Genomic DNA, 25150 nt, shown 5'->3' on the forward strand with positions numbered 1-25150 from the left:
AATTTGAAACATTGCAAGGTAACAGGATGCACGAACATAGCTGTATAATCTATAGAACTGCAGTAATTGCACTTCTGACATGGCCTAGTTATACCAGATGGAACACTGGACTGAGGTCTAGATTCAATTCTATTAGAGCTACACAACATCCTATATAAATTAAGCCTATTCTTGTTTATAAATTTCGGAAAATCACAAACAACTTCACAAATGGATGAGTCTACTTTTAAAATATTCCAATATTTCAAATAAGCATTTCTTATAGCTTTAACATCTTGTGTATGATATATGGATACTCGGAGTCCCTCATCAACTATATTATTTTTATTAGATAAATTATTTGAGTCTTGAATACTATTGTTTCTTTCAACAAAATAAGGGTATGCCCTACCCATTCTGAGTGTATCTACATCCTAAAGTCCCTCATTAATTTCTTCAGGGCAATATGATCTATCAATACATTGTTGCTTAAGACCAAGTAATTCCATATTATATCCTGCATCAGTAGAATTCAATTGGGATACCTGCATGGCTTGTCCTTTAACAATGTTCTTGAAAATAAACTTAGGGTGCATGCTGGATCTGTGCTGTAATGAATTTCTATGACATGATTTCCTGTACACACCAGTATTTAAGAGACCATTGGGCACTCTCTCTACAAAAACATCTAAATATGAAACAAATTTCTCTGATGCCGTCATAGTAAATTTCAGATAATGGGTCAGTGAGTTCACCTGTTGTAAAAAATGATACAACTCAGCCCCTTCAGATTTCCATATGAGAAAGAGGTCATCCACAAAGCGTACATAAAATCTAACATGATCCTTAAAGCTATTAAGTGTAAACAAACACCTCTTCTCCCAATCAGCCATAACAAGATTGGCGTAGCTTTTGGCACTTGAAGTGCCCATAGCTACGCCATCTTTCTGAATGTAAGCATGATTACTAAAAGTAAAAATGTATCAGTATGAATTTCAAGTGATGCTTGATTTGCCTGTAAGCACCTGCGAACACTTTCTATTCCTTCATGATTCGGGATGGTAGTAAAGAGAGACTGGACATCAAGTGTAACCAGACAATATTTATCATCCACAGGTACAGCTTTCATTTCATCATATAACATTAGTAGAATTTGCTTAGTGTCTCTTAATATATATGTATATTTATTTACTATAGGTCTTAATTTAGATTCCAGATATAATGATATGGGTTCTGTGATCCAGCCTCGCCCTACAACAATTGGTCTCATGGGTGGGCATAGGGGATGTTTGTGTATTTTGGGAACACCTTGAATGCAGGGTACCATTGGTTTACTCATAGAACAATAATCATACAGTTTGTCACTAATCCTCCCATTACGATGGTGTTCTAATAGAGATGTAATGGGAGGATTAGTGACAAACTGTATGATTATGTATGATCAGAACCCATATCAGGTGGAAAGACGTGGTGAAGCTTCCCCCAGGGGCAGAGGGGAAGTAACAATGGAAGACACTGACCTCGCAGCAGAGGGGGTCTGCAGAATCAAGGCGACAGAGATACGTTCTCTGCATAGCCCTTCCAGCGCTCCTCAAAGGAGGCCCCCTGTCCATCTCTGGAGGCAGTTGGGGGACGCTTGTCACTGCACCCAAATGCCTGGCTAGAAATCCCTCAAGACAAATGAGTACAGACAATCATATCCTGAGGTTATTACATACACTTTTCCACCCCCCCCCCATAAATCATTCTATCCCAGATATTCCACCCAGTCAGATTGCTATGCAACATCAGAGATGCACATGTTGCTAGAAAAAGAGTCATCCAAAAGGTCCCTGGAGACCAGATTGGATCCAGAACTTACTCAAGGTCTTTTTTTAGTTCCAAAAAAGACAGGGGACTGGAGACCCATATTAGGTCTCAGCAGATTGAACAGATCTGTAAAAAAAAAAAAAAAAAAAAAATCAAAGTTCTGGATGATGACACTGCAGTCTGTATTCCCTTTTCTCAGGAAAGGCAATTGGATGTGCCCGATAGATCTCCAGGATGCGTACTACCATATAAAAATGGACAGGTGATCCAGGAGACACTTAAGCTTTTGGCTGGGAGCCAGTCATTACCAATTTTGAGCCCTGCCATTTGGTCTCACTACAAGCCCCCAGAGTGTTCACCAAATGCATGGCAGTCGTTACGGCTCACTTGAGACATCTAGGATTCTGTGTGTTTCCATACCTAGACGACTGGTTCCTGACTGCCACCACCTAGCATCTACTATGAGGGACAAAACCGTACTTCTTCATTACAAGCTAGGCATTACTATAAATTTCAAATAAATCTGCCTTATCATCTTCACAGCATATTACTTTCTTAGGCACAGAGTTGGATTCAAAGGAAATTGTGGCAAAACGTACCCCCAAGAGAATTCATTCCCTATACTGTCAAAGCAGGAGCTTGATATCAAGAAGAATGGTTCAGGCCAGGTCTGTGTTACAGGTAATGGGTACCATGGCAGCAGCTATTTTTCTAGTACCTCTAGCACATCTGCACATGAGGGTCCTCCAATGGTTACTCTTTGCCCAATGGTCCATGCAAGATCTACCACTATCACATCATATAGTTATCACAGATTCATGCAAGAAGGATCTTCTCTGGTACCTTCAAATGAACCAGTTATTCTTGGAATGCCTGTTTGTATTCCTGCAACCGACTGCTGTACTGACCATGGATGCTTCCCAGATCGGGGGGGGGGTCAGTATTTGGAAAAGAGTGTTCAAGGCTTATGGTAAGAACACGAGAACCACTTGCTTATCGATGTCCTAGAGATGAGAGCGGTGCTCTGAGTTGCAAGCATTCCAGGACTCTACTCCGATAGGAACTGTTGCAATTCAAACAGACAACATGTCAGTAGTGTGGTACATAAACGGGGGAACCAAATCATATTCCTTGTGTCGAGAGGCACAACTAGTATGGCAATGGGCTGTCTCTTCTCAACGTTTTCTGATAGCAATGCACATCCCAGGAAAATCCAATGTGATAGTGGACAAACTCAGTAGAGCGATTCTGTTGCCTCACGAGTGGTCCCTGAAACAAGAAGTTGCGGAAGAGATCTTCCTAAAATGGGGCCAGCCCTGCTATAACCTTTTCTCCATGTCTGTTTACGCCAAATGTAGCAGCCACTTTGGCCTCATTCCTCCCCGGGGAAGTCACCAGAGGATGCACTCATACACGATTTGGCCGCCGGGACTTCTTTATGCCTTTCCACCCTTCCCCTTAATACCCAAAGCAATTCAGAAAGCCAGAACATTGAAATGATACTCATTGCTCCTTACTGGCCTCGACAAATTTTGTTTCCCTTTTTCTGGGCCCATCTCCTGGAGGAACCATGGATTCTGGACCTAGTTCCAGACTTTTTGACCCACTCATCGAGAATGTTCCATCCCTCCATCCAGACCATCAAGTTGACAGCATGGCTGCTCCAATTCCACAAATAGCAGTTAAACATATCTTGATCTCTTCCCACAAACCGTCTATGAGAAAAGTGTATTCCAGTAAATGGAAAAGATTTTCATACTGGGCCGTTAAGCACAATATAAACCCCTTTACAGCTCCTATCACAACAGTTCTTGAATTTCTCTCCAAACTTTTTGAAGAAGGTGCAGCAGCAGCTACCATCAGGGTACAACTAGCAGCCATGTATAATTTACATATTGGGAGATGGGATTGTCTATTGTGTCCCACAAGCTATGCAAGGCCTTTTTGAAAGATACCTTCCTGCTAAGACCCCCAGTCAGAGAATCTCCAGCCGCTTGGGACTTAATTTTTGTTCTAACTGCCTTATTCTTGCTACCATTTAAACCTGCATCATCATGTGATATAAAGTTTTTGTCATGGAAAACTCTCTTCTTGGCAGCCGTTACCTCCACTAGATGGGTATCTGAACTTCAAGCCCTTTCTGTACATCCACCTGAAATAGTTTTCCACAAAGACAGAGTATCCTTAAGAACTAATCCTTCTTTCTTACCAAAGGTATATTCAGAAAACAATTTAAATCAATCTACTGAGTTGCCAGTGTTCCTCCCCAACCATAGCAACAAGGCAGAATATAAATTACATCAACTAGATGTACACCGACAACTAGGCTTCTATTTGCACTTGACCAATGACTTCAGAAAGTCAGACCAGATTTTTGTTTCTTTTTCAGATAAAAGGAAAGGATTACCGATTTCTAAAGTAACTCTGTCAAAATGGCTCACAGACTGCATTTCCTTCTCGTACAGCATTAATAACAGGCAGTGACCAGGCAATTGAAGGGCCATTCCATAATGGAACAGGTCTTCCTTTGGATCCACTGTACTGAAGAGTCTGATGTTCATCGTGTTTCACTGTCGCAGTCATCACATTTGGGTTATCTGCTTGCAGTAGCCCTCAGTCGGCCTGATTAACAAAGTCTTGGGTCTTGTGTTGGTTGTTGTCCCTTCTTCTGTGACTTCAGGTTGTCAGGGGTATAAAACATGCAGCCAATGCCATTACATCAGTATTTCTTGCCATGCGGTGCCCGAAGCAGAAGCAGTTCGCAAGTGCTGGTCAGCCAACTCCTGAAATTTTTGTTTTCGAGTTTCAAAACCGAAGTCTTCAACTAAAAGCTAAGTACCCCATTAGGGAAACTTTTTCTTGCTCTAAACCGATGTCAGTAAAAGTAAATAATTGCATTACTTGTGGAAAGCAAATACCTCTTAAAGATTTTCATTCGTGCTGTATTCCTTACCCAAGCCCTGACCACGATGTACCTCGCTGTTGGTTTTGTGCCTTATTTAAACCACAAACTATCCATCATCGGTATATTTGTGCTGCTAAATATTTTGGTGCTCGGTTCAATTATCCTGATATGTCTTCGGTAAGCCATCTGACTACCAACATTCCGAAAAAACGCAAAGATAAAGACAGAGACAGGCCACATAGGTCCAAAGCTGCCGACGATGCTTCTCCTAAGCCATTCGCAGCCCCTGATACCCGCTACTTCAGATTCGCAGGCCTCTACTGAGACCCATTCGGAGTCCGGTATGCCGCGAGATGCTTCAACTGTGAAACCTGCGGATGTCTCTACCTTGGATGGGTCTGGAGCCGCTGTGCAGGCACCGGCTTCTGAGGGTGTATTCAGGCCTCTGACTTGCGTGTTAAACCAACACCATCTTCTTCTTCAAGGCCTAAAACTCGAACCATGCCTAGAAAACTGATGCCCAGACCACTTGGTCAGGCCTCTATGGCTAAAAAACAAATGATAAGAATGGATGAAGACCTTATTACTTTAATCAGGGGAAGCCAGCCTTCCCCCCCCTAAGAGACCTAGGACTGAGTTTGCTTATGACACTATTGACCAGGATTCTGAATCTTCTGTTTTCTCTGATGACCAGGATTTACCCTTATCTACTTATGAGGATTCTGATGCTGAGGACTCTATTTCCTCTGCTTCCCCCCAGAGGATTTCTCTTTTGGTGAAACCTTGCATACTCTCAGGGAGCATTTTTGTTGTGAAAGTCAGGATTTCTCTGATTCTAAAAAGAGGCTTAGGAATTTCTTGCTCCTGCCCCAGCACAGGCCTTTAGCCATACCTCCTGTACTAGACATTGTTGATGATGCCTTTTTGGAATCTAGTTTGGCCCCTGATTCTTTACCTCCTGCTCCCAGAAAATCTGATAGATATTACAGGGTCCCTGACTCTCAAAAGTTCCTTTTTAAAAATCCTACTGCTGATCCTGAGACCATTTCCCAAGGGCCCAAGGGCATTAAAGCTGCTACTGCCAAAAATCCTACCCCTTCTGATAGAGATTCCAGGGCGCTGGATAGATGGGGTGGTAAAAAGGTATACACTTCTGCAACCTTGGCCATTAGGGCCTTAAACTGTCAGTTTCATATGTTAAAGTATCAGCAGCATATTATTGGATTGCTTAAACAGAAAATTATGTTGATTCCTGATTGTGCTGAAAATAAGGATTTATAGGATTTACTGCACTCAGCTGAACAAGTTGGAAAGCATACTTTGCAATGTGGTTTTGATTCACTAGAGGTATCATGCAGGGATGCTGTGACTGGGTCTGTACTTAGAAGGCATGCTTGGCTTAAGGAGCAATCCTTGCCAGAGCATGTTAAAGCAAAATTATTGTGCTCCCTTAAATCAGAACCGCCTGTTTGGCAACAAGGCAGAAGACGTTCTTAAAAAGATGGAGGAAAAAGCTAAATCTATGCAAACTGTTAAAAATTTTTTACAAGTACAACCTCCAAGGTTTAGTAGGCATTGGCCTTCCAAGAATTGGTCCTTTCCTGCCTCTTCCAGACCTTCTCAGTCCAAACCCAGATCAAGCAGAGCTCTCAGGCTTCAGTCCCAGGGTACGCACAGGAATAAGCAGTGGAGAGCCTTCACTTCCAAATCTGGGAGTAATAAAACTCCCCCCTGTGGTAAACTATCTCAATGACTTCTTTTTAAAACTTCCAAGCACTTCTCAACTGATTGCCCCCTTGGGGGGGGGGGAGATTGCTCTTCATGCATAGAACTGGGAACTCATTACCCAGGACAAATGGGTTTTAAATATAGTGTCCCAGGGATACAGATTTCACTTCCACATGTTACCAACACCAAGCGGGTGGCCAGATCTACCCCCCAAATCAGTGGGTAGAGGCCCAAAAGCAAGTACTTTCGCTCTTAAGCATGGGGGCTATTCAATTGGTACCAGAAGAGGAAAAGGGACACGGTTTCTACTCGAGACAATTCCTGGTACCCAGAAAAGACAATTCATAGTGTCCTATCCTGGACCTGTCTACTCTAACCACCTTTTTGGTGAAAGATTCAAGTTGCTGACTCTTCACCAATTGCTCCCTATGATAGGCAAAGATGCCTGGTTGGCAACACTAGATTTAAAGGAAGCATACCTGCACATCCCAATCAGGGAATTTTGCAGAAGATTCCTATGCTTCAGAGCAGGCTACACGCACTATCAGATGTTCTTCGTGTTTCACTGTTGCAGTCATTACATTTGGGTTATCCTGCTGGCAGGCTACCCTCAGTCAGCCTGCATTCCAAAGTCTAGGTCCGGGGTCGGTTGTTGTTGCTTCCTCCCTGATGCAGAGCACCAGGGGTATAAAAGATGCAGCCAATGCTATTTTCTTCAGTCTTTCTTGCTGCGCAGTGCCCGAAGCAAAAGCAGTTCGCAAGTGCCGGTCGGCCGACTCCTGAGTTTTCAAATTCGAAATTCAGATCCGAAGTCTTCATTAAAGCTAAGTATCCCATTGGGGAAACTTTTTTCTTGCTCCAGACCGATGTCAGAAAAAGTTAACAGTTGTATTTCTTGTGGGAAGCAAATACCTCATAAGGATTTTTATTCTTACTGTATTCCTTGCCTAGGCCCTGACCATAACATTGCTAGCTGTCGGTTTTGTGCTAGATTTAACCAACGCACTATTAAGCATCGGTACGATTTTGCATTCCATTACTTTGGCAGAAGATTTAATTACATAATGCCGTCGGAACAAACGACTACCGGAGTTTATAAAAAGCGCAAGGAAAAAGAAAACGATAGGCATCCGAGATCCAAAACCGACCAGGCTACTGCTAGGCCTGTCGCCGGTTCTCAGTGAGGTGCTTTTGCAGCCCCTGACGTCAGCTACCTCAGAGCCACAGGCCACTTCCAACTCCCACGTGGAGCCGACGAGACTGCTGGAAACTCAAGGTATTGGACACTCGGAAACTATTCCCTCAGATGGGTCTGGAGCCGCTGAGCAGGCATCGGCTTCTGAGGGTGTTTACAGACCTACACAGTTATATGTGAAACCTACTTCAGCTTCAAAGGCAAAGACTAAAGCAACTCTAAAGAGAAACAAGTACAGCATTCTCCTGGACAGGCCTTCATGCCTAAGAAACAGATGCTTAAAATGGCTGAAGACCTTATTACTTTGATCAGGGGTTCCCATCCCCCTTCTGATAAGAGGCCTAGGCAAGAGGTAGAATACGAATCTTCAGACCAGGTTTCCATTTCCTCTGATTCCTCATCTGAACAGGAATATTCTCTTCCTCCCTATGAGGACTCTGATGCTGAAGAATCTATCCCTTCGGCCTTCCCTCCTGAGGATTATTCTTTTGGGGAGACACTGCATAATATGAGGGAGAATTTCCACTGGGAGAGCCAGGATTACTCAGAATCCAGGAAAAGGCTGTGAGACTTCCTTTTATTGCCTCAACACACGCCCCTTGCTATCCCACCTGTTTTAGACATTGTAGATGATGTATTTTCAGAGTCCAGTCTATCTCCAGACTCTTTACCACCAGCTCCTGTTAAGCCAGACAGGTACTACAGGGTTCCTGATTCACATAAATTTCTTTATAAAAACCCTGCTGCTGACCCAGAAACCATCTCACAGGGTCCCAAAGGGGTCAAGGCTTCTACTGCAAAAAACCCTATCCCTTCTGATAGGGATTCTAGGGCCCTAGACAGATGGGGTAAAAAGATTTATACTTCTGCACCCTTGGCTGTAAGAGCCTTAAATTGCCAATTTCATATGCTTAAATATCAGCAATACCTTATGTCACTGTTTAAACAGAAAATGTCAACAAATTCAGAGTGTGCAGACAACAAGGAAATGCATGCTTTATTGCATGCAGCTGAACAAGTTGGAAAGCATACTTTGCAATGTAGTTTTGATTCTCTAGAGGCCTCCTGCAGGGCCGCTGTTACAGGTTCTGTCATTAGGAGGCATGCTTGGTTAAAAGAACAGAATTTGCCTGATCATGTTAAAGCAAAACTATTAGATGCTCCATTACAGCATGATACTTTGTTTGGTGTTAAAGCAGAAGAGGTGTTGAAGAAAATGGAGGACAAAGCTAAATCTATGCAAACAGTCAAGGATTTCTTGCAGGTACAGCCTCCCAGATTTAGCAGGAACTGGCTTACAAAGAATTGGTCCTTTCCAGTTGATAGGCCACAAAGAGGCAGATACAGATGCCTCAGAGGCAGATCACAGCACCAGGGCTCATACAGGCCTAAACAATGGGGTGCTTCTACCTCCAAGAGCGGAGAGGAAAAATCACAGCCATACAGGAAACAGTCTCACTGACTTTCCCCTTCCAGCTCCAAGCAGTTATCTTTTGGCAGCTCCTTTGGGGGGGAAACTAGCACTTTTTTCACAAAATTGGCACATGATCATCCAGGACAAATGGGTTCTAAATATAGTATCACAAGGCTACAGGTTCCACTTTTACATCCTGCCAAGGCCAAACGGAATGCCAGACCTGCCACGCAATCAATGGGCAGAGGCACAAAAACAAGTTTCATCCCTCATGGACATGAGGGCCATTCAACAAGTACCAGAAAAAGAGCAGGGACAAGGATTCTATTCAAGACTGTTCTTGGTACCCAGAAAGGACAAAGCCTGGAGACCAATACTGGACCTATCTATTCTAAACACATTTCTGGATATTCCAAAATTCAAAATGTTGACTCTACAGCAGCTTCTGCCCATGTTGGGCAAGAAGGCTTGGCTTGTGATTTTAGATCTAAAAGAGGCATACATGCATGTCCCAATCAGACAAACATGCAGAAGATACCTCAGATCCAAAGCTGGCTCAATGCACTATCAATTCTCTGCACTGCCCTTTGGCTTATCTACTGCGCCCAGGGTCTGCACAAAGTGCCTGGCACCAGTAATTGCATACTGCAGAGAAAGAGGAAAACAAATATATCCTTACTTGGACGACTGCCTCATTCAAGCAGAGAACAAGGACATTCTACTACAGCATCTGGCGTTTGTAAAGAGATTACTGTCATGCCGAGGGTACACAGTCAACGAACAGAAATAAAAACTAGTACCCTCTCAAGAGGTAATATTCCTGGGTGCAAGCTTAAATACAACTGCCCAGATGGCTTATCTCATGCCAGACAAACTAAGACAACTGACTACCTATTTCAAACTGTTGACAACAAAGGCCCAGTTATCTGCAAGAAAAATTCTGCAGGCTTTGGGCTTCATGGCATCCTACATGCTACAAATTCCATATGCAAGACTGCATATGAGGAAACTTCAATGGTACCTAGAAAGTGTTTGGACTCAACATTGCCACAGCCTGGAAACAATAGTTACTCTCATTCCCTGCCTGCAACAGGAGTTTCGATGGTGGGAGAAGGCCTGTCACCAGAACAAGGGACAGCCATTCACTCTACCCCCAGCCACACATACATTAACAACGGATGCATTGGATTATGCCTGGGGAGCCCACATGGCAGAAAGATGTATTCAAGGCACATGGTCCACAAACCAAATGCATCTACATATCAATCAAAAAGAGATGCTAGCTGCTCAAAATGCCCTGACAGCCTTCAAGGACCTACTTCATCCAGGACAACTACTGATAAAGACAGAGACAACACCACGGTCATATGGTACATAAACAAGCAGGGAGGCACTCATTCCTACCCCCTTTGCGGGCTAGCTATGACTTTGTGGGACACAGCATTGACTTACCAAGTACATCTGCAGGCACAATTCCTGCCAGGAAAGATAAATACTCTGGCAGACGAACTAAGCAGAAACCTCATGGATCCCCACAAGTGGAAATTGGATCCACAAGTCTTCAGCATGATAACGAGGAAATGGGGATGCCCGGACATAGATCTATTTGCCTTACCTCACAACTGCCAACTAAAAAGATTCTGCACAAGGACTTATCACAGACAAGCATGGAAAGTGGATGCCCTATCTTTCAGCTGGAAAAACTTAACAGTATATGCCTTTCCTCCTCTGCCTCTCTTCCCCAAGGTACTCCTAAAGGTCAGACAGGAGAAGCCAAAAATGATACTGATTGCCCCAGAGTGGCCACGCCAGTACTGGTATCCAATCCTAAGGAACTTGTCTCAATGCCGAGCCTGGACCTTACCTCAAGTACCTCATCTACTGTCCCAGCAGAACAATCAGATCCTACACAGCCAACTCAAGACCTTAAATCTGGCAGCATGGCGGATCATGTAGTCATACAAAACACACCTCTCACTAAAGCGGTGATGGATTTCATTTTGGAGAACAGGAGGCCTAGTACTAGAAAATCCTATGCTGGAAAATGGAAGAGATTCTGTGCTTGGAACCAGGCACAAGGAATTGACACAGCTGTACCAAACATTCCACAGATTTTGCAGTACTTGACTGAGATGCTGGACAAAGGCCTGTCTTTTTCATCTATAGAAATTCATGCCTCTGCCATTTTGGCGCATTACAATACAGAGCCACCAATGTTTTCTCATCCTTTGTTAAGGCAGTACCTCAGAGGGGCCAAAAATTTAAGGCCTCCAAGGAGATCACCAATACCTGCATGGGACCTCAATTATGTCTTGGAAAAACTCACCCTGCCTCCTTTCGAGCCAACCGCTGCAGCTGATATAAAGTTTTTATCTTGGAAAACAGCTCAGCTCCTAGCAATAACTTCTGCAAGACGAGTCTCAGAGCTACAGGCACTCATGGCTGTGGAACCTTTTATCATTTTTTATCCAGACAGGGTTTCTCTGAAGACAAACCCGACATTTATGCCTAAACCAAACCATGGCCCTTAACCAAACTATTCATCTGCCTACCTTTTATCCAAACCCACAGAATAAGGGGGAGTGAATTTTGCATTCTTTGGACATACACAGACAGCTACGCTTCTGTTTGAACAGAACCAAAGCTTTCAGAAAGACAGAGCAATTACTATTGGCATATGCTGCAGGATCACAAGGAAAGGCTTTCTCAGAGCAGACTGTTTCAAAGTGGATAGGCCACTGCATTAGTTTCTGCTATTCTCAACATGGCAAGCCAGCACCTAAGGGCATTAGGCCACATTCAACAAGAGTAGCAGCCACTTCAGCAGCCTTCCTCAGGGAAGTACCAACCAAAGACATTTAAGAGGCTGCTACTTGGAGTTCAGTGCACACCTTCACAAAGCACTATCACTTACCACTCTGCTCTAAATCCAGGGCAGGCTTTGCCACTGCAGTTGTGCAGGGCCTAATAGCCGCCCCTAATGCTATTTAGCTCCAGCCTCCCAACCTTAGCTTTGGGATTCAACCCAATTGTAATGACTGCAACAGTGAAACACAAAGAACATAGTACAGTTGTGTACACTTACCATAAATGTAGATGTTCGAGTGTATTCACTGTTGCAGTCCAGGTTACCCACCCGTCATCCCCCATTTATTTGCTGAAATTTATCTGTACTTCTCTATTCTATACAACCTATGTGGTGTATTTTCTTGTAGATGAAGGCAAAATATATACTTTGGTGCATGCATGTTTTATTGACATATTTTTAGCCTACCCTTTTGGGGGCACCTGACATCTGGGGCAAGAAAAACTGAAGAAAATGGCATTGGCTGCATCTTTTATACCTCTGGCGCTCTGACGTCAGGGAAGAAGCGACAGCAACCAACGCCGGTCCTAGACTTTGGAATTCAGGCCGACTGAGGGTAGCCTGCCAGCAGGATAACCCAATTGTAATGACTGCAACAGTGAATTCACTTGAACATCTACATTTATGGTAAGTGTGCACAACTGTACTTTCTCTGCACTGCCCTTTGGCTCATCTACTGCGCCCAGGGTATTCACAAAGTGCCTAGCTCCAGTTATTGCATTTTGCAGGCAATGAAATATTCAAATATACCCATACCTGGACGATTGTCTAATTCAGGCAGAAAGCCAGGACATACTTTTGAATCATCTGGCTTTTGTACAAAGGGTGCTAACTTGTCTGGGGTACACCATAAATGAAAAGAAATCACACCTGGTACCCTGTCAACAGATTATATTCCTGGGAGCAAGCTTGAATGCAACTTCCCAGATGGCTTTCCTCACGCCTGAGAAACAAAATCATTTGACAACCTACTTCAAACAAGTGGCCACAAAAACCCTGCTATCTACAAGGCAAATACTACAAGCCTTGGGGTTCATGGCCTCCTGCGTTCTTTTAATTCCACATGCAAGACTGCATATGAGGAAACTACAATGGTATCTAAAAGGCCTATGGTGTCAACATTCTCAGGATCTAGAAGCAACGATTCCTATCATACCTTGCCTACGCCTAGAGTTCCTTTGGTGGGCAGAGGCCTGCCACCAGAACAAGGGTCTACCATTCACACTAGCCCCTGCCGCCCAAATCCTAACAACAGACACATCAGACTATGCATGGGGGGGGGCTCACCTGGCAGGGTGGTGCATTCAGGGCAAATGGAACCCAAGTCAAATGCACCTGCATATCAATCAAAAAGAAATGTTAGCAGTACAGAATGCTCTGACAGCCTTCAAGGACCACATTCTTCCAGGACAATTAATGGTAAAGACGGACAACACCACTGTTATGTGGTACATAACAAGCAGGGGGGTACACATTCTTACCCCCTCTGCAGACCAGCCATGGCATTGTGGAACACAGCCCTGAGCTACCAAGTGCATCTATAAGCTCAATTCCTGCCAGGAAAACTAAATACACTGGCAGACGAGCTAAGCAGAAACCTCATGGACCCACACGAGTGGAAACTGGAACCAAGGATTTTCAACATGTTGACAAGCAAATGGGGGAGCCCAGATATAGACCTGTTTGCCTCCTCCCAGAACTATCAATTGGACAATTTTGCACAAGGACTTCCCCACAAACAAGCTTGGAAAGTGGATGCTCTGTCCTTCAGCTGGAAAAAACTTTCAGTTTATGACTTTCCTCCTCTGCCTCTGCTCTCCAAAGTATTGCTAAAGATCAAGCAAGACAAACCAAGGACAATTTTGATTTCACCAGACTGGCCACGCCAACACTGGTTCCCCCTCTTGCACAGTTTGTCATCGTTGGCCCCATGGCACCAGCCTCAGACTCCTACTCTATTGTCGCAGCAGGAGAACTGGATTCTGCACCCTCAGCTTCAAACACTGAACCTAGCAGCCTGGCTAATTACCTAATCTCTCCTTTACCATCCCTCAGTAAACCAGTGTTGGACATCATTTTAGAGGCAAGGAGGCCTAGTACTAGAAAATCTTATGCTGAAAAATGGAAAAGATTCTGTGCCTGGAACCAATCTCAAGGGATGAGCACAGCAGTGCCCAATTTACCTCAGATTTTGCAATACTTAACTGAGATGCTTCACAAGGGCCTGTCTTTCTCCTCCATCAAAATTCACACCTCAACCATTTCAGCTCATTATAACACAGAACCTCCCCTCTTCTCTCATCCACTGCTCAGGCAGTTCCTCAGAGGGGCCAAAAATTTACGACCACCCATGAGAGCTCCAACCTCAGCCTGGGACCTTAACTTTGTATTGGAGAAACTCACTCTTCCTCCTTTAGAGCCAGCTGCTACTGCAGACTTAAAATTCCTTTCTTGGAAAACAGCTTTCCTTTTAGCAATCACTTCAGCAAGAAGGGTATCTGAATTACAGGCCCTTATGGCAGTGGAATCTTTCATCATCTTTCATGCAGACAGGGTGTCCCTCAGGAACAATCTCTCCTTCATGCTCAAGGTGGTATCCAGGGTGGCTCTTAATCAGTCCATTCATTTGCCAAGCTTCTTTCCTAATCCACAGAACAAAGGGGTATGGATACTGCACTCCTTAGATGTGCACAGACAACTTAGATTCTGTTTGGACAGGACTAAACCTCAAAGGAAATCTGAACAACTGCTGGTGGCATTTGCTGCAGGGGCAGAGGGGAAGGCTATTTCAAAGCAAACCATTTCCAAATGGATAGGGCATTGCATTCATTTCTGCTGCAAGCACCATGGAAAACCTATCCCACAGGGGAACAGACCCCACTCAACCAGGGCTGCATCTACCTCTACAGCCTTTCTCAGCACCAGAGGCATCCCTACCAGGGACATCCTAGAAGCTGCTACCTGGAGTTCTGTACATACTTTCACCAAGCATTACCATCTGCCAATTTTCTATAAATCCAGAGCTGGCTTTGCCACTGCAGTCTTGCAAGGCCTTATAGCTGGTGCTAATGCTATCTAAATTCCTCCTCACATCCTTAGCTTTGGGAATCTACCCAAATGTGATGACTGCAACAGTGAAACACGAAGAACATAGTACAGTTGTGTACACTTACCATAAATGTAGATGTTCGAGTGTATTCACTGTTGCAGTCCTGGTTGCCCTCCCACCAGCCCCCTTACTTTTCTTGACTATACCTCTACTCTCCTTTGCTATGCTCAAAAGCTTTTTGGTGTATTTGCTTTTTTGTTGGAGGTATATCCTTATATATTTATAGATTTAATTGCTTCCCATTGGGGGACACCTGACATCTGGGGCAAGAAAAACTGATGTAATGGCATCGGCTGCACGTTTTATATCCCTGACGACCTAACGTCACGGAAGAAGGAACAGCAACCGGTGCAGGACCCAAGACTTTGTTAATCAGGCCGACTGAGGGCTACTGCAAGCAGATAACACAAATGTGATAACTGCAACAGTGAATACACTCGAACATCTACATTTATGGTAAGTGTACACAACTGTACTTTTTCCTGAGCCACCCAAGGCTGAAGGTGCTTGGGACGCTGTCCCAGCAAGCAAGAATTAAGGTGAAATAGGACAACATAACATTAAGAAGTTATGTACTCACCATAATGTTTTATGTTTGTTGTCCATCTCGCCTTTATTCTTGCGTCCCACCCTCCTTCCCCCTGCTTCGTTCACATCGAAGGTTACAAGTATAGCCAAAAGAAAAATAAATTGTAACAATTGTATGCAGGGGGGCTGCCCCCCCAACCACTTTAATATTCCAACTCCGAGACCGCACTACAGTGGAGTAAAGGGAAATGTCCCATTTAGCGCTATATGCAGAAGTGCTAAACGGGAGATTTTCCGTACCCTATCTGCACATAGACACACACAGTATGCAGGGCACCTTGGTACCCTGTAAAAACACAAACATTCTCCCACCTACACTTAACTTTTTCTTCCCCTTCAAACCTTCGATGTTTTAAAACTCGATGTTCTGGTCTCGATGATCTGAACTTCGATGTTTTAAGCGTTCGATGATTTGAAGGGGAACCACATATATATATATATATATATATATATATATATATATATATATATATATATATATAAAGATATATATATATATATATGTACATTTGTAGATAGATATGTTGTTTTTTGGAGTCTGTGGTTTCCTCCTCTCTTTCAGCTAGACTATCTGTGTTTATGAATATATATAGATAATAGTAGTGCTTTTACTTGCAAACAAGATATGGGTTGCTACCCTAAGCATCATGGGATAGGGGGTTAGCCTCAAGTCAGTGGAAGCTCTCGAGCTTTTGTAATAGGCTGAGTCAGAACCGATGCTCTGTTCTGAGCCAAACCAGCAAAAATAAAGGCAAGATGACAACAAACATAAAATGTTATGGTGAGTACATAACTTCTTCTTTTTTGCCGGAAGCATCTAATTCAAGGCTGTAGTTTTAAAGCCTGTTTTGCAAGTATGGACAAGTGAGTAAAAAGAACGAATGAATATTCCTAGAACTCAATTTCAAAATACAATTTCATAGGTGTAAGTGAGTCCATTAACTCATTTTTTTGTATTTGCATATTCATTTTCACCACCCTTGGTACTAATACATAATACTGTGCAAGATTTAAAAATGCAATTTTTCTTGGGTGCTTGCTATTTGGATGAATTGCATATAAAGACAGTGACTGACTTCTCAACCATTTACATGCTCCAGGAAGTCTCTCTCTGATTAGTTTAGTGATGTGCTGTATCTGAACCAGTGAATCTGTAGCAGTTGTCAGTTGAAGCTAAGAGAGCAGTACTCTGAGTAAAAGCATGTCTGTTATTCAACAGAGATATTTCAGGTGCAGCTAGCTTTGGGTGAGACAGTGATTCAGGTCGTAGCCTGCTATAGGTCCCCAGCCATGACCCAAGACTCACACTCCACGTTCCTAAGCACCCTGGAGAATATTGGGGTCCAGCCTACCACTCTCATACTGGGCGACTTCAAATACCTCTCTATTAACTGGGAAAACTACTCATGTACCAATACACTTGCCCAACGTTTCCTGGAATTCATTAATTCCAATGCCCTGGACCATTCTTACCCCCACTAGAGGTAGCAACCTCCTTGACCTAGTCATTATTAACATCGGTGACCATTGTCCTGTACCAGAAGTCAACTCCTCCATGGCTAGATCCGACAACAAACTAATCACCTCGGAAATCCACCCCCCCCCCCCCCGAAGGTAACCACCATGAAAACCTTCTCCAAAGCTAACTTTGGGCTGCTAAAAACAGAGGTAACTAACTTCACGGCACCAATGCAGAGAACAGCTGCATGACTGCTGAATCATGCACTAATGCCATGTACGAACATGTACAAGAATGCAGGGATCTTGCCATACCCAATAGACCCAAGATGCTCTCCTCCAAAAAAGGAAGCCAATCTGGTGGTCCCCTGCCATAAACAAACTCTACAACAGGAGGAAGAAATTGATGAGAAATAAGGTGAAGTCCCAAGACTGGAGAAACTCCCTTATCAGCTTCAACAAAAAGTTGAGATCCGTCATCAAATCCCCAGATTTGCTTGGAGCTGTTGCATAATAGCACCTCCTGTACCAAGCCAACAGATATTGCCAATATACTGGCCGACAGATTCAGTGCCAACTTTACCCCTCTCTCCCTCACTGAAGGACCAATCACAATACCAGTAGATTGCCAGGCACCCAGTATTACTGCTGCACAGGTTAAAACAGCATTGTCCAAGGCCAAGAATACAGCTTCTATGAGACCTGACAATATCTCTGGTTGTGTTCTACATGAACTACAGAGTGAACTGGCACCTCACCTGTGTGCCCTGTTCAGTCACAGCCTCACCTCAGGCTTTGTCCCTGCTAAATGGCGCACTGCTACAGTCATCTCTCTCCACAAAGGATGAGCGACTACAGACCCTGAGAACTGTCGCCCCATTAGCCTGGCAATATGCATCATCATGGACCTAATAAACAAAGATATAGAGAACCTCCAAACTCTGGATCCCACACAGTTTAGTTTTGTGAAGGGTAGATCATGCCTGCTCAACCTGGTCAACTTATTTGAGTCAGTCACCAGAACTGTGGATGAAGGCAGGGTGGTTCATACAGGCTACCTTGAACTGACCAAGGCCTTTGATACCATTACCCACACAGGAATCATAGAAAAACTCACTAAGCTAGGCATCAACTCCTATATCACTAGGTGGGTTGTAAACTGGATCACAGATAGAACCCACAGTGTGAAGGTAGCTGACTCCAAGTCAGACTGTCGACCAGTCACGAGTGGAGTCTCACCGAGTTTGGTCCTGGGTCCTCTCCTGTTTGGTATCTATTTCTCTGAAGTTCAGGCCAACACAAAGGGACTCTGGCTGACAAAGTTCACAGATGATTGCAAGTTTGGAGCCATAATTACCTCCCCAAGTGATGTTGACATCCTGCAGAAAGGCCTCACTTAGACCAATGACTGGTGTCAGAACCATGACCTTAAGCTCAATGCCAAAAAATGTGTCGTCATCCCCTTTGAGAAAAACCCAGTTCCCATGAATTACCATATCAATGGTAGTCCACTGAACACAGAAGCCGTCATAAGAGTTCTGGGAACACAGGTTGATAGCAACCTCTCTTTTGACCACCACATTGTGGTCAGAAAATCCTATGTGGCACATCTCATTATTAAGGGTTTTGCATCCAGCAAGAAAGAGGTCATTGTCTCCCACTACTCCTCCCTCATTAGGCCAGTCATCGAGTACAATGCCCCATTTGGCATGTACCTCACTAGACATCTACAACAACTGGAGAGGCCGCAAAAATACCTCACAAAGAGGATCTTAGGCCTTAAACACTTGTCCTAGACGACTGCAAGTCGGGAGCCATTATTAACTCCCCAAGTGATGTAGACATCCTATAGAAAGGCCTCACTGAGACCAGTGACTGGTGTCGAAACCATGGCCTTAAGCTTAATGCCAAAAATGCATTGTCAACCCCTTTGGGAAAAACTCAGTTCCCACTAATTACCACATAGATGGGAGCCCACTGAACACTGAAGGCATTATAAGAGGTCTGGGGGCACAGGTTGACAGCAACTTCTCCTTCAACCACCACATTCCCACTTTGGTCAGAAAGTCCTTCTGTGTGGCACATCAAATTACCAAGAGTTTTGCATCCAGGAGGAAAGAGGTCATCATCTCTTTCTCTACTCTTCCCTCATTAGGCCAATCATCAAGTATAATGCCTCATTTGGCATTTACCTCACTAAGTCACATGTAACAGCTGTAAAGGCCATAAAAGTACCTCACAAAGAGGATCCTAGGCCTTAAACACATGTCCTACACAGACAGACTCAGAAAACTCCAGCTATTCTCTGTCTCGTATTGTCTACTAAGAGGCGATCTCTGCTTGACTTACAAAGGCATGTCTGACCCAGCTCTCTTAGAAATGCTACATCTAAAGAGATCCTAATCCCTCTGCACCACACACTCCAGAGACCTCAACCTCATTACCACAATCAACAGAACATGCTAGAGGGACAGGTTCATAACCTAGCGACCGCCCTTGCTCTGGAATAAACTGCCCATACATGTCAAGCAGACCACCTCACTGGCCCTCTTCAAAAGAAATATTGCGTGGATAGGAAATAGAAAGTTTACCCCGGGGATCACTCCAGTGGCTCTACTTGATAGAGGCACTGGGAACTAATGTCGGGCGGCACAATGCCAGGGCACTTCTATGGCTTAGGCTTGTAAAGGCTCCAGGGCCATTAGCCTTTTACACACCTATGAACCTATATGTACCAAATGCTGGTAGATTGAAAAAAAGGTAGGAACATCTTTCAGTGAATCTCAAAGTTGCATTTCTTTGGCGTGGGAGGGGGGCAATACTCACTGCATCTTCCTACACCTCACAGTTCTGCACACACACACACACACACACACACACACACACACACACACACACACACACACACACACACACACACACACACACACTACCCTGAGGTCATACAGTGGTGGAGAGAAGAGAAAGCTCTACTGTCTACAGAAGTTGTTTCAGCAGCTTTTTTATCTTATTGGCTTTTTTGGCATTTAGCAATTTTGCTGTTGATGCACTAACAGGCTTTCTCTGTCATGGACAAATCAGAGTACTTTACAAGGAGAGCACTTTACATTATTGTGCGCTTGGAATTTGAGACCCCTGCTGTATCTTATGCATAGCAGTTAACTACTCAGACTATAGCAACCCATAGGATCTTGAATTTACAGTAGTAAATTGAGGCGGTCTTACTTTCAGACATGCAGCTATTATAAACTCACTGATTAGTGTAGTGCAGATCAGTACAATACAGAAAGTTCAACTGTAACATGTTTGACATGGTGTATTTTTTTTTTTGTTCTTTGTGTACTCTTTCAGGCACATAATATTGTGTTTTCTGTTTGCTAGGATAAGCCACGTCCGGGAGTTCATTGAGAAAATGTGTGGCACATCAGAGAATGCATCCTTCATCCTTACAACGTCTCTTCCATTTCGTGAGCTTACAGATGAGAGTTTGACTTTGGAAGAGGCTAACCTCCTCAATGCAGTTGTTGCACAAAGACTAGTAAAAGCATCTGACCCTTTTAGGCATTCCTAACAAAGGATATTTTTGTCATCTTTGCTTTTACAGTATTGTGAATTGTGAAAATTAAGTTTTTTTTTTCACATATTATATATATATATATATATATATATATATATATATATATATATATATATATATATATATATATATATATATATATATACATATACATATATACACAGTATCCTAGTGATGGATGATGATGCTCTCGTCCCAGGACTCTGTATGATCTATATGCACTTCTGTTTGAGTACACTGATGTAATTGACTGCTGCAGTGCATTAAGGTTCATTCTTCAGGAATGGAGCTGTGTAGCTAGGTTTCAGTCAAGATATTCCCTACTGTTTCAGCACTATTGGATCATGAACAAGTGTAATGAATTGCAAGCTGAATGCCCAGAAACATTAAATCTGTACAACACATATCCTTGTTGTATGAATTTTAACTTTTCCTGGACAGTTACTGGAGATGACAGAAGAGACCTTGATTTTAAAATCTTTTGAAACCTGGTACCCTAACAAATCATCATGCTAGCACTTTAAGTGTGTCTAGCACTGGAACTGACTATTATCCTAAGACCTAATGAGGGAGTTGTGTTCTGCAGTATCCTCTCGTACTGATCTAGAGGAGAAACGCACACATGCTGAACACTGTTAACTGCTGCTTATTGCATTTTTTTGTTGCGTTGAAGAAACCTGGCTAAGAAAATTGATACTAATCTATTAAGGAGAAAGACACTAGCACTAGTTACATGGAACATTGAACAGAAACTCTGGAGTAATCCCATTTTTTTCATATAAAAGAAACTTTGTTCTTTCTTCTGTGTGTTTGCATGGAACGTTTTGCCAAAAGAAGTAACCCAGCACAGTCTACATACTGTACTAGAAGCCTGTTTAGAATTCTCTGCTAAAAAAACAAAAAGGCATGTACTGCGAAGAGTCTATCCCTGCACTGATGCACTGCTGGATAAGTAGGTGTCTGATGTTAAATGAACTGTAAATGGAGATTGCATCATTTTTACTTAACCTGTATGACATTTCAGTAGTCTTGTCAGATGAAAAGACACTGTGTCTAGAACAGTCTGCCATATGTGAAAGTACTCTGAACACGTTTGTTGAGACTCTGCACTATTTTCACATTATCTTTAAATGCAGCTGCTGCCTTTTGATTACTGGCTAAGAACATTCACCTCTTTATCCTTTATGCCATCAGTTTATGCACAGTTAATGGGAAGTGCTTTCACCTATACAGGGACTGGTTATACAATGTACTCATTCAAAGGCTATAATGGCTTGCTCCTTGAGGTCTTCAGATTTCCAGGCTGACTAGTTTGTCATTATTAGGTGTTAATAGCAAGCTATTACCTGAGATAAGGAGATCCATTCTCATCAACCATTGAGATTAAAGCCACAGAACTTTAGCCACCTTGGCATCCTTAACTTTCACAACTCTGTAACACACCAAACACTTTATTGCAAAGCTTTCGGGTCTACACCCTTCATCAGTACAAATTAACTACATTCATTCAATATTTAAATAGGAGATACAATTAGGTCACATGCTTCAGCCCACCTATCACTCTAACCAACAATCAAGTCTTAAGGAAACCATCAGAATAAAATATAAAAATATATAATAAATATATTTACTAATATATAAAGAACAAAATAAGAATATTACAAATACATAAAACCATATGAATATATTCTTCACTTTTCTAAAACAGCATATTTCTTTAAAATACATACATATATATATATATATATATATATATATATATATATGTGTGTATATATACACACACATATACACACATACATACATACACACACAAATACACACACACACACACACACACACACACACACACACACACACACACACACACACCCACACACACACACACACACCCACACACACTTCCAAAACAAGCTTATAGTTTTTCTCTTCGCTTTTTCATTAATACTGGTTTTAAACTAACAGCATTATTTGGACCAGGACTCAGATCAGCCTGTAACCTAATAATCCATTCAGACTCTTTTAGCTCCAGCAGATTATTCATATCACTTTTCCTTATACTCATTTCTACTACATTTAGTACCCTAAACTTAAACTTATGTTCTTCACCCTTATCCATAATATGCTTACTTAACGCGTTTGTTATTATTTTCCTTCTTATATCTGATTTATGTTCTACAATCCTCTCCTTCAACTTCCTAGTGGTTTTACCCACATAAAATGGTACACATAATGTACAGGTAGCCAAATATACCACTTGTGTTGCATTGCAAGTTGTCAGAGCTTTTGGAACAAAAACTTCTCCATTTATGGGGTGCATAAATAAACCATCACCCTCATATAAATCATTACAACAGGAACAGTTGTAGCATTTCCTTGTTCCTATTTCCTTCCCCACATTTTTAGCTTTTATTTTAAAATCCTTATAGCATAGTTTTTGTTTTAATGTTTCTGAATTTCTGTATGCATAACTTGGCCTGTTTCCCACTATAGATCTTACCTCAGGCATAGCCAGTAGAATAGGCCAATTTTTTTCTATTATTTCACATACATTATGTGTGTTTAGATTATATGTAGTGAGATATCTAACTATTTTACCATCCTTATCTCTTTCTCTCTTCCTCAATCCCCCCGTCAAAATTGGTTTATACTTATCTCCCCTTTCTTTTAGCACTTCTTCATAAGCCATCTCTACAACTCGTCTTGAATAACCACTTTTCTGAAATTCTTGAGACATACTTCTAGCCTGTTCTATAAAAATACTCTCAACCGTATTTACTTTACTCATTCTTATTAACTGTGCCTTCACTATTCCTTTAAAGGTATGTGGGGCATGCATGCTACCCCTATTTATATACCTCAAAGCATCCACTTCCTTCCTATACACCATAGACTCTAGTCTATCTCCATTCTTAAATAAAGGTATATCTAAATAATTTATATCATAATTTGATGCCTCCATTTTAAACTTTAGGAATTCAGTGGACGCATTTAGATATTGCACATAATCATCTAATTCCATAAGGGAACCATCCCATATCAAAAAGCAATCATCCACAAATCTCTTATAGAACAACACCTTTTCATTTAATTGGTTTACCTTACTTAATATCACACTTTTCTCCCACTCATATAGAACCAAATTTGCATACGTGTTAGCGATGGGAGTACCCATCGCTACACCAGTAAGCTGCAAATATGGTTCCCCATCAAAAATAAAAACATTATGTGTCAATACTGCTTCAAGAAGCACACATATATTTTCAATTTCCCTTCCGTGCATTTTTACTTCATCATTTAAAAAATTACGAATAGCATTAACACCATAATTATTAGGTATAACAGTAAATAACGAAGTAATATCAAGAGATACCATAACATATCCTTTAGGTTCACAACTCTGTTGCCAATTATACAAATTATTTAAAAAATCATTAGTATCCCTCAATACTGTAGAACATTTTTCCATATATTTTCCTAATACATTTTGTAAATATTTAGAAATAGGTTCCGTTACCCATCCACCTCCTGAGACTATAGGTCTCAGTGGTGGGTTGGTAAAATCTTTATGTATTTTAGGGATACCATAAATCTGGAGGATTCTTGGGCATGGTACACTCAAATAATTAAATAACTCAATACTTAAATCATCAATAAGTTGTAACGCATAAATTGTCATATTGACCTCAGCTATCAGTTTTTGCACCTCAATAAAGGACACTTTTTTAAAAATACCATCTTCATTAAGCATTTCCTTAAAGTTTGCAAAATACACATCTTTCTCCATTATAACAACCCCTCCCCCTTTATCAGCTTGTTTTATGACTATATTATCACAAGCTTGCAATTCTCTTAGCGCCAAATGCTCAGGATATGTTATATTATATAACCTCTTATTATCATTTTTCCTATAATACAAACGTAGCTCATGTTCAACAACATTCGAGTAAGCTATTAGGATAGGGCATAACACTGGTGAAAAAACACCTAATTTCCTACACACAGGTGTAGGTGCATCAGTACTTTTAAAACTAAGTTTAAGGCTAGCTTGTCATAAAAACAGTTTCAAGTCTGTTATAGCTTGAATTACATTATCCACTGTATTAGGGATAAATTTCAATCCCTTACTTAAGATCGATATCTGCGCCTCAGTTAGCTTTATTTTAGATAAGTTTGCAGTACCTCTTATCATTCTTACAGCCGCCTGGTTATTTTGTTGTGAACAACCGGACTGTTGTTCTTTCTCTTTCCGACCACACCAGGTTGTTGCTGCTGCTGTAGTTGGAAGTTCTTTTGCGAAAATTGTATTGTAACCTTTTCTGGCTGCTTTAAATGAAAAGGGGAAAAAGACGTAATTTCCCTTTGAACATTCTTTTTACCAGAATCTTTAGTACCATCCACACTACTGGACGCTATCTTCTCCTTCACTTTAGTGCGTACTGCGTCATCCTTCCTGTCAGTCGCGCTTTCAGGAAAAGCCAGTACAGTACAATAAATGCAGACCGAAAAGTGGAGGAGTTTA

At 42.1% G+C, this 25150-nt stretch overlaps 1 protein-coding gene across 4 annotated transcripts in view; it reads left to right on the forward strand.

Moving 5' to 3' along the window:
- UBXN2A (UBX domain protein 2A) overlaps nt 1-20645 on the forward strand; it is a 905003-nt gene extending 884358 nt beyond the window's left edge. For all 4 annotated transcript variants that reach the window (XM_044062750.1, XM_044062749.1, XM_044062752.1 and 1 more), the window contains exon 8: nt 20433-20645. In XM_044062750.1, the coding sequence (XP_043918685.1) occupies nt 20433-20622 (190 nt within the window). In that variant the 3' untranslated portion in view covers nt 20623-20645. The remainder of the gene's footprint in view (nt 1-20432) is intronic.
- Nucleotides 20646-25150: the final 4505 nt, after the last annotated feature.

This window comes from Protopterus annectens, chromosome 2.part1 (assembly GCF_019279795.1).
Source record: "Protopterus annectens isolate FY-2018-M chromosome 2.part1, PAN1.0, whole genome shotgun sequence".
Taxonomy (NCBI): Eukaryota; Metazoa; Chordata; order Ceratodontiformes; family Protopteridae; genus Protopterus; species Protopterus annectens.